General features: G+C 56.1%; 2 protein-coding genes across 3 annotated transcripts in view; both read right to left on the bottom strand.

Annotated features, from left to right (window-relative positions):
- MYCBPAP (MYCBP associated protein) overlaps window positions 1–7173 on the bottom strand; it is a 25303-nt gene extending 18130 nt beyond the window's left edge. For both annotated transcript variants that reach the window (XM_075579818.1, XM_075579819.1), the window contains exons 1-12: window positions 7045–7173; window positions 6558–6688; window positions 5377–5536; window positions 4890–4996; window positions 4636–4813; window positions 4136–4251; window positions 3882–4032; window positions 3565–3674; window positions 2754–2869; window positions 2220–2328; window positions 814–1006; window positions 156–343 (exon numbers count right to left, since the gene is read on the bottom strand). In XM_075579818.1, coding sequence (XP_075435933.1) covers window positions 156–343; window positions 814–1006; window positions 2220–2328; window positions 2754–2869; window positions 3565–3674; window positions 3882–4032; window positions 4136–4251; window positions 4636–4813; window positions 4890–4996; window positions 5377–5536; window positions 6558–6688; window positions 7045–7090 — 1605 coding nt within the window. In that variant the 5' untranslated portion in view covers window positions 7091–7173. The remainder of the gene's footprint in view (window positions 1–155; window positions 344–813; window positions 1007–2219; window positions 2329–2753; window positions 2870–3564; window positions 3675–3881; window positions 4033–4135; window positions 4252–4635; window positions 4814–4889; window positions 4997–5376; window positions 5537–6557; window positions 6689–7044) is intronic.
- An 888-nt stretch (window positions 7174–8061) lies between these two features.
- RSAD1 (radical S-adenosyl methionine domain containing 1) lies at window positions 8062–15585 on the bottom strand. Its single transcript, XM_075579820.1, is given in 10 exon segments — window positions 8062–8381; window positions 8636–8739; window positions 9413–9467; window positions 9632–9779; window positions 9928–9991; window positions 10084–10449; window positions 13347–13417; window positions 13420–13550; window positions 13838–13971; window positions 14064–15585. Coding segments are annotated over 10 exon segments (1332 nt in total). The 5' UTR covers window positions 14190–15585; the 3' UTR covers window positions 8062–8248.

Below are 15585 nucleotides of genomic sequence, written 5' to 3'. Positions count from 1 at the left end.
CCGCACGTGCACACTCACACAAACCTGTGACCACAGGCACACAAACAGATCTGTGACCGCACGCGCACAAACACACCCAGACCTGTGACTGCGTACGCACACATACATGACAGACAGATGACTGCTCGTACTAAACACGCACACACATGGCGGACCTGCAGATCTTCCCGCAGCTGGGCTGTCTTATCTTCATACACAGCGATGCCCCACAGGGAAACCTCCAGTGACGCTCCCGCCAGTAACACGGGGTGTGAGCAGAACTCCCAGCTCTCCGAGAAGATCCCGGCATTCACAGACTTGAAGTGGAAAGGGAAGGTCTGTGTCTCCGTGGGCAGGATCACGCCTGGCAGGAGGGATACACCAATGGGACACAGGATATACACACACAGCTCATGTGTCATGGCATCTTACACACACAGTCATCTCTCTCTGACACACACACGCAATGGCATCTCTCTCACATTAGCATCTCTCACACACACACAGCTCACACACATAGTGGCATCTCTAACACTGACACACAGACAGCTCTCACATGGCCACACAAACAGTGGTATCTCTCACATACAGACACACACACACATACACACAAGGCGCTCACAAACACACACAGTCATCTCCCTCATACACACAGTCACATCTCTTACACACATTAAGCTCACGCTCACACACACACACACACACACACACACACACACACACACACAGTCACATATCTCACACTCACAATCACATCTCTTACACACATTAAGCTTACACACACAGTCACAGTCACATATCTTACACACACACATTATGCTCTCACACACTGACCAGCGCTGGTATTGAAGTAGAAGCGTTGCACTCTGGGCTCTGTGCTCTGACCCCCGAGGCTGCCCGCGTGTGGCAGGCGCCTCCAGTCATACCACACAGCCGCACTCCCGTTGTTCACAACCTCTAGGACTGATGAGGCCTTTTCTCCGGCTACAGCTTCAAAGGTGATGCGAGTAGAGATGCCAACTTTGTCCTAGAGTATGGCACAGAGGGTACGTGGGCATTTAGCAGCAGGATTGAGATGCACCAAGAAAATGCCAGGGGGAATGGAAAGCATCACGGGGGTAATGGTGAGAGGGCAGCGAGGGTACTAAGGCCGGGCAATCACTGGCCCGAGAGAAAGAGGCCAATTATACAAATATATTCGGGGTTAAAACAAGGAGCTTTCAAAATAACTATTCATCCCACGGGCAGTACTAAGGACTCATCCCTTAAAGCTGCAGTTCAAGCAATATCCTACATGTGGGTTTTTAATAAATCAGTTCTGTAATATGAGAAAATACTTAGCATTAAAAAAATAGAATGTTTTTAAAGACATTTTTAATGTTTCTAATGTAGGAAGCATTTCCAAAGTGACAGCCCCTTCCCTTTCTGATAGGCTCTGGCTCTTGAGCCCCGCCCTCTCTAGCAGTGCACCAATTGTATCTAGTAACTGCCCAGTCAATCATATTCTAGGAACTACATTGCCCAGAATGCTGTGCAAGAACTGAATTAAATAACCCTGAGCACGCAATTTATTACAGGAGAACGGATCGATCTGCAGTTTAGCTAATCACTTGTCAGTGTGCAGATTATATTGATGCACATATTGTATGGGGGGAAAAAAATACATATTTTTTTTAAATGGCAGCTTTAAGGTTGGAGGAAAGGAGATTTCACCAGCAAACAAAGGAAAGGGTTCTTTACAGTAAGGGCAGTTACAGTGTGGGATTCATTCCCCATGGAGACTGTGATGGCAGATACAATAGATATCTTCCAAAAAAGGTTGGACATCTTTTTAGACAGGAAAGGTATACAGGGATATACCAAATAAGTAAACATGGGAAGGACGGTGATCCAGGGAGTAATCTGATTGCCAAACTTTGGAGTCGGGAAGGAGTTTATTTCCCCCTTTTGAGATATCATTAGATGATGTGTCACTGGGGTTTTTTGTTTACCTTCCTTTGGATCATTAGTATATACAGTACTGTAAGAACAAATATAGGATAAAGTATCTGCTGTCTAAATTTAGCATAGGTCCAACTTGATGGACACATCTTTTTTTCAACCTCATCTACTACAGTATGTAACTATGTAACTGTGTAACTATGTAACTGTGTAACTATGTAACTATGTAACTATGTAACTGTGTAACTATGTAACAATGTAACTGTGTAACTGTGTAACTATGTAGCAATGTAAATTACCCGGTGGGAAACAGAACTTTCCACCCAATACGCCGGCTGCTTGCAGAAGAGCAGAGAGGGACCCAGGACAAAGGCTGGTACCACGCCTGGGTATTCCTCCAAGGGGTCCCTAAAACAGGCAAAGACGGGAGACCTGTGAGCTATACAAGAGCAAAACCTCCTCTGTACAAGTTCGGATACATCGGGCCGAGTCCCTAGTACCGGGCCCTCCTGTTATAGGATGTATAACTACACCCCAACACCTCCCCTTCCCACTCTGCCCCAACCCTGAAAACTCAGGGCCCCTCTCACCCACTCCCCCCCCCCCAACCACTCCCCCAAACCCCTAGATCCTCACTCCACCTGCCACGGCCTTCCTCTCCCCCACTCCAGGCTCCCTCTCACCCCTCCCCCTGGTTCCCTCTCAACCACTTCCCACCCCTCCTCCTACCCCTCTCACCAAACTCTTGGCTCCTTCCCACCCCTGGCTCCCTCTCGCCCTTCCTCCTGGCCCTATCCCCCACCCCCAATGCCACTGATGTCCTCAAGACTCACGGGTTATCCTTCTCCTCAGCTGTGAAGTCTCGGTCTTCCTCGTATAATGGGAATTGTTCTGCGGACACCAGGGTGAAAGGTTTCCCTCGTCCAATCACTTCCAGTCCGTCTATATCCTAAGAGAAGGGCGAGGGCTCAGGGCGCGTGGGGTCTCGGGGGGGGGGGGGGGGCGTGTGCGGTCTCAGGGGGGGGCGCGTGGGGTCTCGGGGGATTTTACTACTGATTTCTGTGGTGGTCCATGGTAACAGTTGTAATTGTGTCTCTCTCTCTCTGTGTCTGGGCCAAGCTGTCTCTCCCGCTGAGTGGCAGGGCCGAGCAGTCTCTCTCTCTCTGCGTGTCAGGGCCGAGCAGTCTCTCTCTCTCTCTACGTGGCAGGGCCGTGCTGTCTCTCTCTCTCTGCGTGGCAGGGCCGTGCTGTCTCTCTCTCTCTGCGTGGCAGGGCCGTGCTGTCTCTCTCTCTCTCTGCGTGGCAGGGCCGTGCTGTCTCTCTCTCTCTGCGTGGCAGGGCCATGCTGTCTCTCTCTCTCTGCGTGGCAGGGCCGTGCTGTCTCTCTCTCTCTCTGCGTGGCAGGGCCATGCTGTCTCTCTCTCTCTGCGTGGCAGGGCCGTGCTGTCTCTCTCTCTCTCTGCGTGGCAGGGCCGTGTTGTCTCTCTCTCTCTCTCTGCGTGGCAGGGCCGTGCTGTCTCTCTCTCTCTGCGTGGCAGGGCCATGCTGTCTCTCTCTCTCTGCGTGGCAGGGCCGTGCTGTCTCTCTCTCTCTGCGTGGCAGGGCCGTGTTGTCTCTCTCTCTCTCTCTCTGCGTGTCACTCACCGGTTTGGTAAAGTTAAGTTCCTCCATGACGGCTCTCAGCTCGTGTCGGCGCTGCTGGAGATACAGGCTCTTATCCCACGTCAGGTGAAACGGAGGCCGGTCGGTGGGCCCTGAAAAAACATCCCCACTTATGGAAACAGTGGCGGTCACAGCTTTCCTGCGTCACTCAGGATACCCGACCGGCGCCCAACACCCTTTCTGTGTCACTGCCGGCACTCAAGCTAAACCCTAAGAGGTGGCTCGGAGCTCCTGCGATGGTTAGCCGTATGTATATATAGCTTTATCCACGTGTCTCTGTCCTCTCCCGTGTGACACACCTGTTTCCTGCTGTATGCTGCGCGGTTTCCCGATGCGAGTGAAGGGCTGGGCGTATCCACGCTCGCACTGGGTCAGGGTCATCGTCAGGCCACTCAGTTCATCCCCAATGTGCTCGGCCAGGTTCCAGAACTCGCTCCCAACGCGCTGACCCTGGTGGGAAAACAGTGATGGAAGACGCCCTCCAAACCTCATCCTACCGTTCTGCCTCCATCTCTGCAGCCCCCCGTCTTACTGAGCCGTAGTGTATCCCCACCTTGCCGTGCTCCACTGCTGGGATGCTGCGGTCAATCAGATGCCTCTCCTCCTGGACCCCCCGGAAATCCTCACACACGTTCATCAACAGCTGCCCGGGCGGCTTACGCAGCCGACCTGACTCAGGACGAGAGGGAGAGAGAGGGGACATCTGGGAGCAGAGACAAGGCAGAGAGGGGAGACAGATGGGGGCTAGAGTTGGGCAGGAGAGTGGGGAAAGTGTTGGGCAGGATGAGGGAAAGGAGGGGACATGGTTAGGTAGGACAGAGAGGGGAAAGGCGGAGGCAAAGAGTGGACAGAGTTGAGCAGGAGAAGAGAAGATGGGGGCAGGAGGGGGCAGAGTTGGGCAGGACTGAATATCGGAGTGTTAAGATGAGGCTCTTGACATAGCAGACAAGAATGTGTGTGTATGTGTGTAAATATTATACACACACACACACACACACACACACACACAGCACCAGCCTTGCCGACCTACACACATATACACACACAACTCACGGGATAATGTGTCCAGCTGCCTTCTCCTCAGGGCCATGTGATGCTGCCAGTTGTCTAGAGCCTGGTCTTGCTTCGGACGACCCCAGGAAACCTCTGTCTGCTCGAGAAGCGCTCGTTTCCAGCCACTTTCCGACGTGTCTGTGTAGGGGGGCGGCGGGTCTGGGATGAGCTGAGCAACCTGAGGACAGAGACAGCAGAGTGAGGGAGGTAGCCACCCCAGGACCAGAGAGGGGAACGTCAGCAAGAAAGCCTACCTGCAAGTTCCCTCGGGCGGCAGCTTCTTGTTTCAAGTCCTGCAAGGTCCCCAGGATGCTGTGCGGCAGGATCTGACCGTGGGCATCACACAAAAGCCCTTCTGTCCCTGGAACATTATTGGGGTCGTGTGTCAAGTCACAGATGAGGGATCATTGTGAAGGAGAGGGGATGGGACCATGGGTAGGGCAAAGAGAGAAAATCTATAGGTCGAAGAATTGGAAGGAGGATAGCAGGAGGGAGCACAAAGCTGAGAGGTTTGGGGGCGGGGGGGTACACCCAACAGGACTGTTCTCCCCGCCTCACAGGACCGTCCCCCATCATGCCATAGGACAGTCACCCCACTGGATCGTCCCCCCCTCTCCCCGCAGGACTCTCCTCACCAACCGGACCATCCCCCGTCTCCCCACAGGACCGCCTCCCCCCCACCCCACCGAAGAGAGAGGGCTGTAGGGAGCCCAGATACTTCTAGGCTTATGCTGACCCTACCTGAATAATCGAGGCCTCTCGCTACGGCCCCAGGGGGCGCAGGACGAGCCACGAGCAGGCATCTCTTCCTCCCTTCCTCGTGCTCGCGGTATTTCCGAACCAAAATCCGGCTGCTTACAGGAACCTTGTGCTCTTCTGTGGGGGGACGTGGAGCATGAAGCTGGAAAATGGGAGGAAATAGGGCCTCCTCATCGTACGGCACAGAAACACCTCTTAGGGCCACGCTAAGGGAAGAGCTGCGACAGCAACCATTCCCATGGACAACAGTCTATGAAATGCTTCAACTGCAAGGGCCATGTTTGCCAAGCGCTGCTAAGCGTCACATAAACAAGCTCCAAGGTTCCTTACAGCTTGGTAAACATCGGACCAGGGTCGTCTCTTGGACCCATCAGCTGCTGAGCTTTGCCACAGGGGTAAACTGCCCAAATCCCAAGCCCATCACGTTCAACCTTTGCTAGGGTGACCAGACGTCCCAGATTTTCATGAAACGTCCCGTTGTACCGACGGTTTTCTTAAAATCGTTCAAACGTCCCGTTTTCTTTCACTCTCCCCTGTTTGGACTTGCTTAACACCGTAAAAGTTGACACAGTGTTTGGATGCGATGGATCAGGTCCAAGGGGAAACATTTTAAATTGATCGGTAACCTGGAATTACGTGATTTATTCAGAGAAACCAAGCTGGCGTTTTGCTACACTCGGGAGCTTGTGTGATGTTAAGAAACGGAAATAAATGAATAATGCCGCAGAAATGGCGACGCTATCGGGAAAATACCAATGTCAGATTTATTTTGAAGTGAGGTCATTTGTTTTCGAAAACACTTTTTCATGTGTCCGGGTTTCTACTTTCATGTGTCCTGGTCACCCTGCGTACACCTTTCCCGCATTCCAACCGGGTGACACAATGATGTTATTCTCTCCCCAATCACAAGACCACCCCCCCCCCCTCCTCCCCAATCACGGGACCGTCCCCCCTCTCTCTCCCCAATCACGGGACCGTCCCCAATGACAGGACAGTGCCCCCTCCCAATCAGAGGACAGCCCCCCCCCCAATCAGAGGACCATCCCCTCCTCCCCAATCACGGGACCGTCCCCCTCTCTCTCCCCAATCACGGGACCGTCCCCAATGACAGGACAGCATCCCCATCTCTCCCCAATCACAGGACTGTCCCCCTCCCCACTCACCTTCTCCAAGTCCTCCGGCCTGATGGCCAGAGCCAGGATCTCTTCTCCATTCAGCACGCTGCTGGGGTCCGGCTCGGTCTCCTCGTACAAGGGGGTTGTCAGAAGCTCTAACCCCTTTGTCTTCTTCTTTTCTGGAACACAAACAGGGAGTTACTCCGAGCGGCGCGTCCGGAGCCGGCGGTGCCGGGCCTTCCCCCCGGGAGACAGAGCCGGCGGTGCCGGGCCTTCCCCCCCGGGAGACACAGCCGGCGGTGCCGGGCCTTCCCCCCCCGGGAGACAGAGCCGGCGGTGCCGGGCCTTCCCCCCCCGGGAGACAGAGCCGGCGGTGCCGGGCCTTCCCCCCCGGGAGACACAGCCGGCGGTGCCGGGCCTTCCCCCCCCGGGAGACAGAGCCGGCGGTGCCGGGCCTTCCCCCCCGGGAGACGGTGCCGGGCTGGTCTCCGGGGCGCGGGGTTACCGGGCTGGTCTCCGGGGGGGGCGGAGTTACCGTGTGGGTCTCCCGGCGGCGGGGTACGGCGCCGCACTCCTCCCATCCCCCGTCAATATGGCTGCGTTAGGCGTCTAATGGCGCCGCGTTGCCATGACAACGGTCCGGCACGTGACGCGCAGTTAGGGACAACCTGAGGCCGCGCAACGTCCTGACGTCTCGCGGCGTCCCCGTTGTCGTGGCAACGAGCCCTGCCATGTTGCCGGAAGTTGCAGGAGGAGATGCGGTAAGGCGGGACAGTGTGATCTCCGGGTTACATAGTGAGGGCGGGGAGTATGTCTCTCTCCGGTTACCCGCTGGGAGGGAGGTGTATGTCTCGGTGTTGATGTGGGGTGCCATATCTGTTACCCGGTGGGGGTGTATAGTATATCTCCGGTTGCCCTGGGGGTGACGGTGAGTGACACACTCAGGGAAGCGTGCCTGGGGGTGACGGTGAGTGACACACTCAGGGGAAGCGTGCCTGGGGGTGACGGTGAGTGACACACTCAGGGGAAGCGTGCCTGGGGGTGACGGTGAGTGACACACTCAGGGGAAGCGTGCCTGGGGGTGACGGTGAGTGACACACTCAGGGGAAGCGTGCCTGGGGGTGACGGTGAGTGACACACTCAGGGGAAGCGTGCCTGGGGGTGACGGTGAGTGACACACTCAGGGGAAGCGTGCCTGGGGGTGACGGTGAGTGACACACTCAGGGGAAGCGTGCCTGGGGGTGACGGTGAGTGACACACTCAGGGAAGCGTGCCTGGGGGCGACGGTGAGTGACACACTCAGGGGAAGCGTGCCTGGGGGTGACGGTGAGTGACACACTCAGCGGAAGCGTGCCTGGGGGTGACGGTGAGTGGCACACTCAGGGGAAGCGTGCCTGGGGGTGATTGTAAGTGACACACTCAGGGGAAACATGGTGGGTGGCAGTGACACTCAGGGGAAGGCTGTCCCCTCATTTAGTGGCTTTGAATGTTCTACCTGAACTATACTGTGACATCGGTATTTGTAGTAATGTAAATAAGACCATTCTCTCCATCACAAATAAAGAAACACCTTTAATTCAGAATACATGATTTGTGTGGGGATGAGGGTGGTGTGGTGTTCTGTGAGGGTCTGTGTGGGGTTTAATCTTCTTCCAGTTGAGGGTTAGCCGCCGTTTTCTGCTGCTCAGTATAGTCTATTCCCGGTGACAATGACAACGACTGTAGGACTTGTGTGGCACTCAGGGTTCGGCAGATACATACTGAGCAGGGTCGGCATATGGGCTCTGAGCCCAGACCTCCTGCAATTGGCACATGAGCGGCAGCAGAAGACTGTCCAACACAGCAAGCCCCTTCCAGGAGCAGCGTAGGCCTCTGAGAGGGGAAACAATAAGACCCCTTCAGAGAAAGACCTCCCCCTCCCAGAGAGTGAGCGCCCCCCAAAAGAGAGTGCCCAGAAAGACAGACCCCCTCCTGGAGAGAGCACTCCCAAGAGAAAAAAAAACCCTCCCCCTGAGATGGCGAGAACCTTCCCACCACAGAAAAAAGTCTCTCTCCTCCTCCCCACCAACCCACTGAGGAAGAATCCCAAGCAGTCAGAGATTGATACCGTCCATTCTTGCTCTTACCTCTCGTCCAGCAGCAGTAGCCCCCTCTGCTGCAGCTCTTTCACTTCCAGGGATGCCCCAAACACACGGTGCAGGCTCAGGCAGGGGGCCGCTCGCTGCCATCGCTAAGTGACGGGAAGGGGGGGGGGGGTTACACTCACTTACTCGTCTGGACCCAGCGGCAGATGGGTTAACACGCCCCAGACTTGTATGTTACGGGTGGGGAACAGACATGGTTGGGGGTTCAGTTTAGCAATCGCCCACTGTCTACCAACTCTTAAAACAACTGTTTCAACAGAGCACGTAGGCCCCAAAATTGGGATGCAGTCTCTATAACTTGGTAGCCCAACCTCCGTCTCACGAGAGTGGGGAGTAGGAGGTTCCAATACCTTCAGTGAGAGTGGTCTCCTACATGATCACGTAACTTGTTGTTATGCAATGTTTGGTGGGTTCTGAATTGTTGAGGTTGTAGGGTGTGTCATAGCTTTGCGGGGATCCCAAGGTGATCACAGCTGGAGGGGTTCTGTGCATCTGCTTGGGTGGGACACTAAGGACCATGTTCACTCATGCTAGATCCAGCAATCCTGTGTTCCACATCGATGTCAGTAGTTATACGAGTTGGGGGTTAATGGTTGGGTGTATCTGGCCAGTGTGTATCGAACATGCAGCAGGACAACACCCTACTGTGTCTTCTCGGGTTGTAAAAGAGCAAATCCCTAGTGTCCCGACTGGAGACACCACCACTCCAACACATTCATTGTCCCGTCACCTCTGCTTCTCCCACACCCATGTCCTCACCTCATGTGTGATCCCAAAGTCTGTTCGCAGTCCTAGTACCAGCATCTCCTCCAACCTGCAGGACAGGAGAGCTGAAAACCAAGGGCAAAGGAACACCCCACCACACTCCCATCAGCCCAGGGGGGCTGGATACCCCACTCCCATCAGCCCAGGGGGGCTGGATACCCCACTCCCATCAGCCATGGGGGTGGGGTTCAAATGACCTAACCATATACTGACACATCCAAGTCACTCTGCTCAGTGACTCTCCTTGTCCCGTGTCCATAGCGCGTCACCTCCGTCATCCAGGGTTCAGGTTCCAGGGTCTGTATCCGAGCCTCCCGTCGCTGCCCCCCACCGCCACGGGCCACAAACCGTCCGTGCGCTCCTGGGATACACAAGGGGAAAGCAGGGGCGTGTGTGTGGGCACCACCGTGGCTGCAATAACCCACCAGGTATCCCACCAGTTGGGGGTGGAGGCTAGAATTGACGTGGTCTGGGGTGGGATGAGGACGCTGCCCGCTATGTGGTCTCACCTGGTCCCAACCCAATATACTGCTTCCCCAGCCAGTAGGACAGATTGTGGTTGCTGAGCGCCCCCTACAGGGGGCAGAGAAACAGCATGAGCATGGGTGGTGGGGTAACCCTTCATATCCCGTTGATCGGTGCTAAAGGGGGTGTATCTGACTCACATTCCTGGCAAAGTTTGACACCTCGTATTGTCGGAATCCGGCCTCGGACAGAATCCTCCTGGCATCATCGTACATGTGCGCGGTCAGCTCCGGGTCCGGGGGCGAGAGGCGCCCGTCCTGCACCGCTCTGAAAAGCGCGGTGCCCCTCTCCAGGGTCAGCTGGTACAAGGACACATGGTCGTCGCACAGCGCCAGCAGCCGCCGCAGGGAGCTGTGCCAGGACGCCAGGCTCTGACCCGGGAGCCCAAACATGATATCGGCCGACGTGCGGCCGGGAAACAGCCGGCGAGCCTCCTCCAGAGTGCGCAGAGCGTCGGAGGCGGTGTGAGTCCGACCCAGCAAGAGAAGGTCCGAGTCATCCAGAGACTTCCCCACAAACACGGGGAGAGGAAGAGGTACGGTGATGGGGGGGGAGAGAGAGAAAGAGGTAGGGTGATGGGGGGGGAGAAGATAGAAAGAGGTAGGGTGATGGGGGGGGGGGGGGGAGAAGAGAAAAAGAGGTAGGGTGATGGGGGGGGGGGGAGAAGAGAAAAAGAGGTAGGGTGATGGGGGGGGGGGGAGAAGAGAAAAAGAGGTAGGGTGATGGGGGGGGGGGAGAAGAGAAAAAGAGGTAGGGTGATGGGGGGGGGGGGAGAAGAGAGAAAGAGGTAGGGTGATGGGGGGGGGGAGAAGAGAAAAAGAGGTAGGGTGATGGGGGGGGGGGAGAAGAGAAAAAGAGGTAGGGTGATGGGGGGGGGGGAGAAGAGAAAAAGAGGTAGGGTGATGGGGGGGGGGGAGAAGAGAGAAAAAGAGGTAGGGTGATGGGGGGGGGGGAGAAGAGAAAAAGAGTAGGGTGATGGGGGGGGGGAGAAGAGAAAAAGAGGTAGGGTGATGGGGGGGGGGGAGAAGAGAAAAAGAGGTAGGGTGATGGGGGGGGGGAGAAGAGAAAAAGAGGTAGGGTGATGGGGGGGGGAGAAGAGAGAAAGAGGTAGGGTGATGGGGGGGGGGAGAAGAGAGAAAGAGGTAGGGTAATGGGGGGGGGAGAAGAGAGAAAGAGGTAGGGTGATGGGGGGGGGAGAAGAGAGAAAGAGGTAGGGTAATGGGGGGGGGGAGAAGAGAGAAAGAGGTAGGGTAATGGGGGGGGGGAGAAGAGAGAAAGAGGTAGGGTGATGGGGGGGGGGAGAAGAGAGAAAGAGGTAGGGTGATGGGGGGGGGGGAGAAGAGAGAAAGAGGTAGGGTGATGGGGGGGGGGAGAAGAGAGAAAGAGGTAGGGTGATGGGGGGGGGAGAAGAGAGAAAGAGGTAGGGTGATGGGGGGGGGGGAGAAGAGAGAAAGAGGTAGGGTGATGGGGGGGAGAAGAGAGAAAGAGGTAGGGTGATGGGGGGGGGGAGAAGAGAGAAAGAGGTAGGGTGATGGGGGGGGGGGAGAAGAGAGAAAGAGGTAGGGTAATGGGGGGGGGGGAGAAGAGAGAAAGAGGTAGGGTAATGGGGGGGGGGGAGAAGAGAGAAAGAGGTAGGGTGATGGGGGGGGGGAGAAGAGAGAAAGAGGTAGGGTGATGGGGGGGGGGGAGAAGAGAGAAAGAGGTAGGGTGATGGGGGGGGGGAGAAGAGAGAAAGAGGTAGGGTGATGGGGGGGGGGAGAAGAGAGAAAGAGGTAGGGTGATGGGGGGGGGGGAGAAGAGAGAAAGAGGTAGGGTGATGGGGGGGAGAAGAGAGAAAGAGGTAGGGTGATGGGGGGGGGAGAAGAGAGAAAGAGGTAGGGTGATGGGGGGGGGGAGAAGAGAGAAAGAGGTAGGGTGATGGGGGGGGGGAGAAGAGAGAAAGAGGTAGGGTGATGGGGGGGGGGGGAGAAGAGAGAAAGAGGTAGGGTGATGGGGGGGGGGGGAGAAGAGAGAAAGAGGTTGGGTGATGGGGGGGGGGAGAAGAGAGAAAGAGGTTGGGTGATGGGGGAGGGGGAGAAGAGAGAAAGGTTGGGTGATGGGGGGGGGGGAGAAGAGAGAAAGAGGTTGGGTGATGGGGGGGGAGAAGAGAGAAAGAGGTAGGGTGATGGGGGGGGGGGAGAAGAGAGAAAGAGGTAAGGTGATGGGGGGGGGGGGAGAAGAGAGAAAGAGGTACGGTGATGGGGGGGGGGGGAGAAGAGAGAAAGAGGTAGGGTGATGGGGGGGGGGGAGAAGAGAGAAAGAGGTAGGGTGATGGGGGGGGGGGGAGAAGAGAGAAAGAGGTAGGGTGATGGGGGGGGGGGAGAAGAGAGAAAGAGGTAGGGTGATGGGGGGGGGGAGAAGAGAGAAAGAGGTAGGGTGATGGGGGGGGAGAAGAGAGAAGAGGTAGGGTGATGGGGGGGGAGAAGAGAGAAAGAGGTAGGGTGATGGGGGGAGGAGAAGAGAGAGAAAGAGGTAGGGTGATGGGGGGGGGGGAGAAGAGAGAAAGAGGTAGGGTGATGGGTGGGGGGAAGAGAGAAAGAGGTAGGGTGATGGGGGGGAGAAGAGAGGAATCGGTAGGGTGATGGGGGGGGGAGAAGAGAGGAAGCGGTAGGGTGATGGGGGGGGGAGAAGAGAGGAAGAGGTAGGGTGATGGGGGGGGAGAAGAGAGGAAGAGGTAGGGTGATGGGGGGGGGAGAAGGGGAACAGGTAGGGTGATGGGGGGAGAAGAGGAAGAGGTAGGGTGATGGGGGAGGAGAAGAGAGGAAGAGGTAGGGTGATGGGGGAGGAGAAGAGAGGAAGAGTTAGGGTGATGGGGGGGGGGGAGAAGAGAGGAAGAGGTAGGGTGATGGGGGGGGAGAAGAGAGGAAGAGGTAGGGTGATGGGGGGAGGAAGAGGTAGGGTGATGGGGGGGAGGAAGAGGTAGGGTGATGGGGGGAGGAAGAGGTAGGGTGATGGGGGGGAGGAGGAGGGGTAGGGTGATGGGGGGGAGGAAGAGAGGAAGAGGTAGGGTGATGGGGGGGGGAGAAGAGAGAAAGAGGTAGGGTGATGGGGGGGGGAGAAGAGAGAAAGAGGTAGGTGATGGGGGGGGAGAAGAGAGGAAGCGGTAGGGTGATGGGGGGGAGAAGAGAGGAAGAGGTAGGGTGATGGGGGGGAGAAGAGAGGAAGAAGTAGGGTGATGGGGGGGCAGAAGATAAAAAGGGCAGAGATTACTGCCGTGGCATGATGTGTACCTTAACCACTACACCGCACCTCCCAATTTATACCGGCATAGGACGTGGTAGTCTTACAGTTGCCGCACTGTGGCAACATAATGATAATAGCGAGGCGTGCTGGGGCTTGGCTGTATAATGAGACTGAGCATTACCTGCACCCCCACAGACAGCCGGTTCACCCCCACCTCCTGGAATCTCTGCAGCCGGCTCCTCTCCGCCGACATGGATTGGCCTCCAGTGTGACCTCGGCGTCCCGCGGCAGCAAAGCATGCTGGGATATCGCCTCCAGCACTGCGGCGATGGTGCGGGGGCTGGCCAGGCTGGGAGTGCCTCCCCCAAAAAACACAGAGGAGACCCTGAGAGAACAAGGGCTTAGTTAGGCATGGGGGCCCTCGCCTGGCCATCACGGGGTCCTCGCTTGGCCAGCACGGGGACACTCGCCTGGCCATCACGGGGTCCTCGCTTGGCCAGCACAGGACACTCGCCTGGCCATCATGGGGTCCTCGCTTGGCCAGCACGGGGACACTCGCCTGGCCATCACGGGGTCCTCGCTTGGCCATCACGGGGTCCTCGCTTGGCCAGCACGGGGACACTCGCCTGGCCATCACGGGGGCCCTCGCCTGGCATAGCATGGGGTCCTCACCTGCGCACCTGGCTGAGCTGGATCAGGGTACGAGCCTCCTGTACCAGACACGAGCGGAGGGCGTCCTCGTTGTCCAAGCGGCGAATGTACTTGTTGAAGTTGCAGTAAGTGCAGCGTTTCTCACAGTATGGCCACTGAGGAAAGAGAGACGAGTCAGGCCCAGCACAGGCGGCTCCCGTGATACTCTGCACTGCTTTACGCTGAATCATGACAGCCCAGTACTTACATGCACATACACAGCTGCCTCCTCTGCACACGCGCTGTCTGCACGGAGGGTCACCTGCCTGCTTGGGGGCACACGCAGCTTCCTCACAGCTCTCAGGGCCATCACAGGGGGACACGCGTGGAACATAACTAGTCACAGAAGTGCCAGCTACCCCAATCCCCCCACGTTCCCCAAACACCCCCAAACCCTCCAAAAGTCCACCCCCACAGAGTGCCTCACACCACCAATACTGACTGCAGTTACAGCATTACTTGAAGCTGTCTCACCAGGCCCCATACAGTGAGAGACGTGTATATACACTGAATATACTCTCTATTTATATATCACACTGCACATGCCGCCAGTCCCTTGCACACAAGGATCCCTCACTTCCGGTGTGGTGTCTGAGGCCCAGCGCCACCTGCTGGGGAATTCTGTGTACTACAGATAATAATCCGAATACAGTAATAACACAGAATAATGTGTAATACAGCTAATAATCCGACTAATAACATAGAATGTGTAATACAGCTAATAATCCGAATAATAACATAGAATAATGTGTAATACAGCTAATAATCCGAATAATAAACATAGAATAATGTGTAATACAGATAATAATCCGACTAATAACACAGAATAATGTGTAATACAGATAATAATCCGACTAATAACAGAATAATGTGTGCTACAGCTAATAATCCGAATAATAACACAGAATAATGTGTGCTACAGCTAATAAACACACAATCCCTGCAAGCTCTAACCCCAGCACTCACCACTTCATATATATTTGTGTCAAAAGGATTGTTACTGAGCGAGGCCAAATATATACAACAAAAGGCAAAAATACCCAATGCTACATCCAAGGTGACAAAATACATAGTTAAATACTTCAATGTTAGTAATCTCATGAGTAAGGGTCATTTAGTTAAACCCTTTGGCCAAAGCATTATAAGCCTGCAGCCACGTCCCGGCCTGACCAGTATGCAGCCACGTCCCGGCCTGACCAGTATGCAGCCACGGGCCGGCCTGACCAGTATGCAACCACGTCCCGGCCTAACCAGTATGCAGCCACGTCACGTCCTGACCAGTATGCAGCCACGTCACGGCCTGACCAGTATGCAGCCACGTCACGGCCTGACCAGTATGCAGCCACGTCACGGCCTGACCAGTATGCAGCCACGTCCCGGCCTGACCAGTATGCAGCCACGTCCCGGCCTGACCAGTATGCAGCCACGTCATGGCATGATCAATATGCAGCCACGTCACGGCATGACCAGTATGCAGCCACGTCACGGCATGACCAGTATGCAGCCACGTCACGGCCTGACCAGTATGCAGCCACGTCACGGCCTGACCAGTATGCAGCCACGTCCCGGCCTGACCAGTATGCAGCCACGTCCCGGCCTGACCAGTATGCAGCCACGTCCCGGCCTGACCAGTATGCAGCCACGTCCCGGCCTGACCAGTATGCAGCCACGTCCCGGCCTGACCAGTATGCAGCCACGTCACGGCATGACCAGTATGCATGCCATGTCAC

Source organism: Ascaphus truei, chromosome 22, assembly GCF_040206685.1.
Source record: "Ascaphus truei isolate aAscTru1 chromosome 22, aAscTru1.hap1, whole genome shotgun sequence".
NCBI lineage: Eukaryota > Metazoa > Chordata > Amphibia > Anura > Ascaphidae > Ascaphus > Ascaphus truei.
Note: the sequence above shows the minus strand (reverse complement) of the source record. Positions and strands in the feature narration are given on the sequence as shown.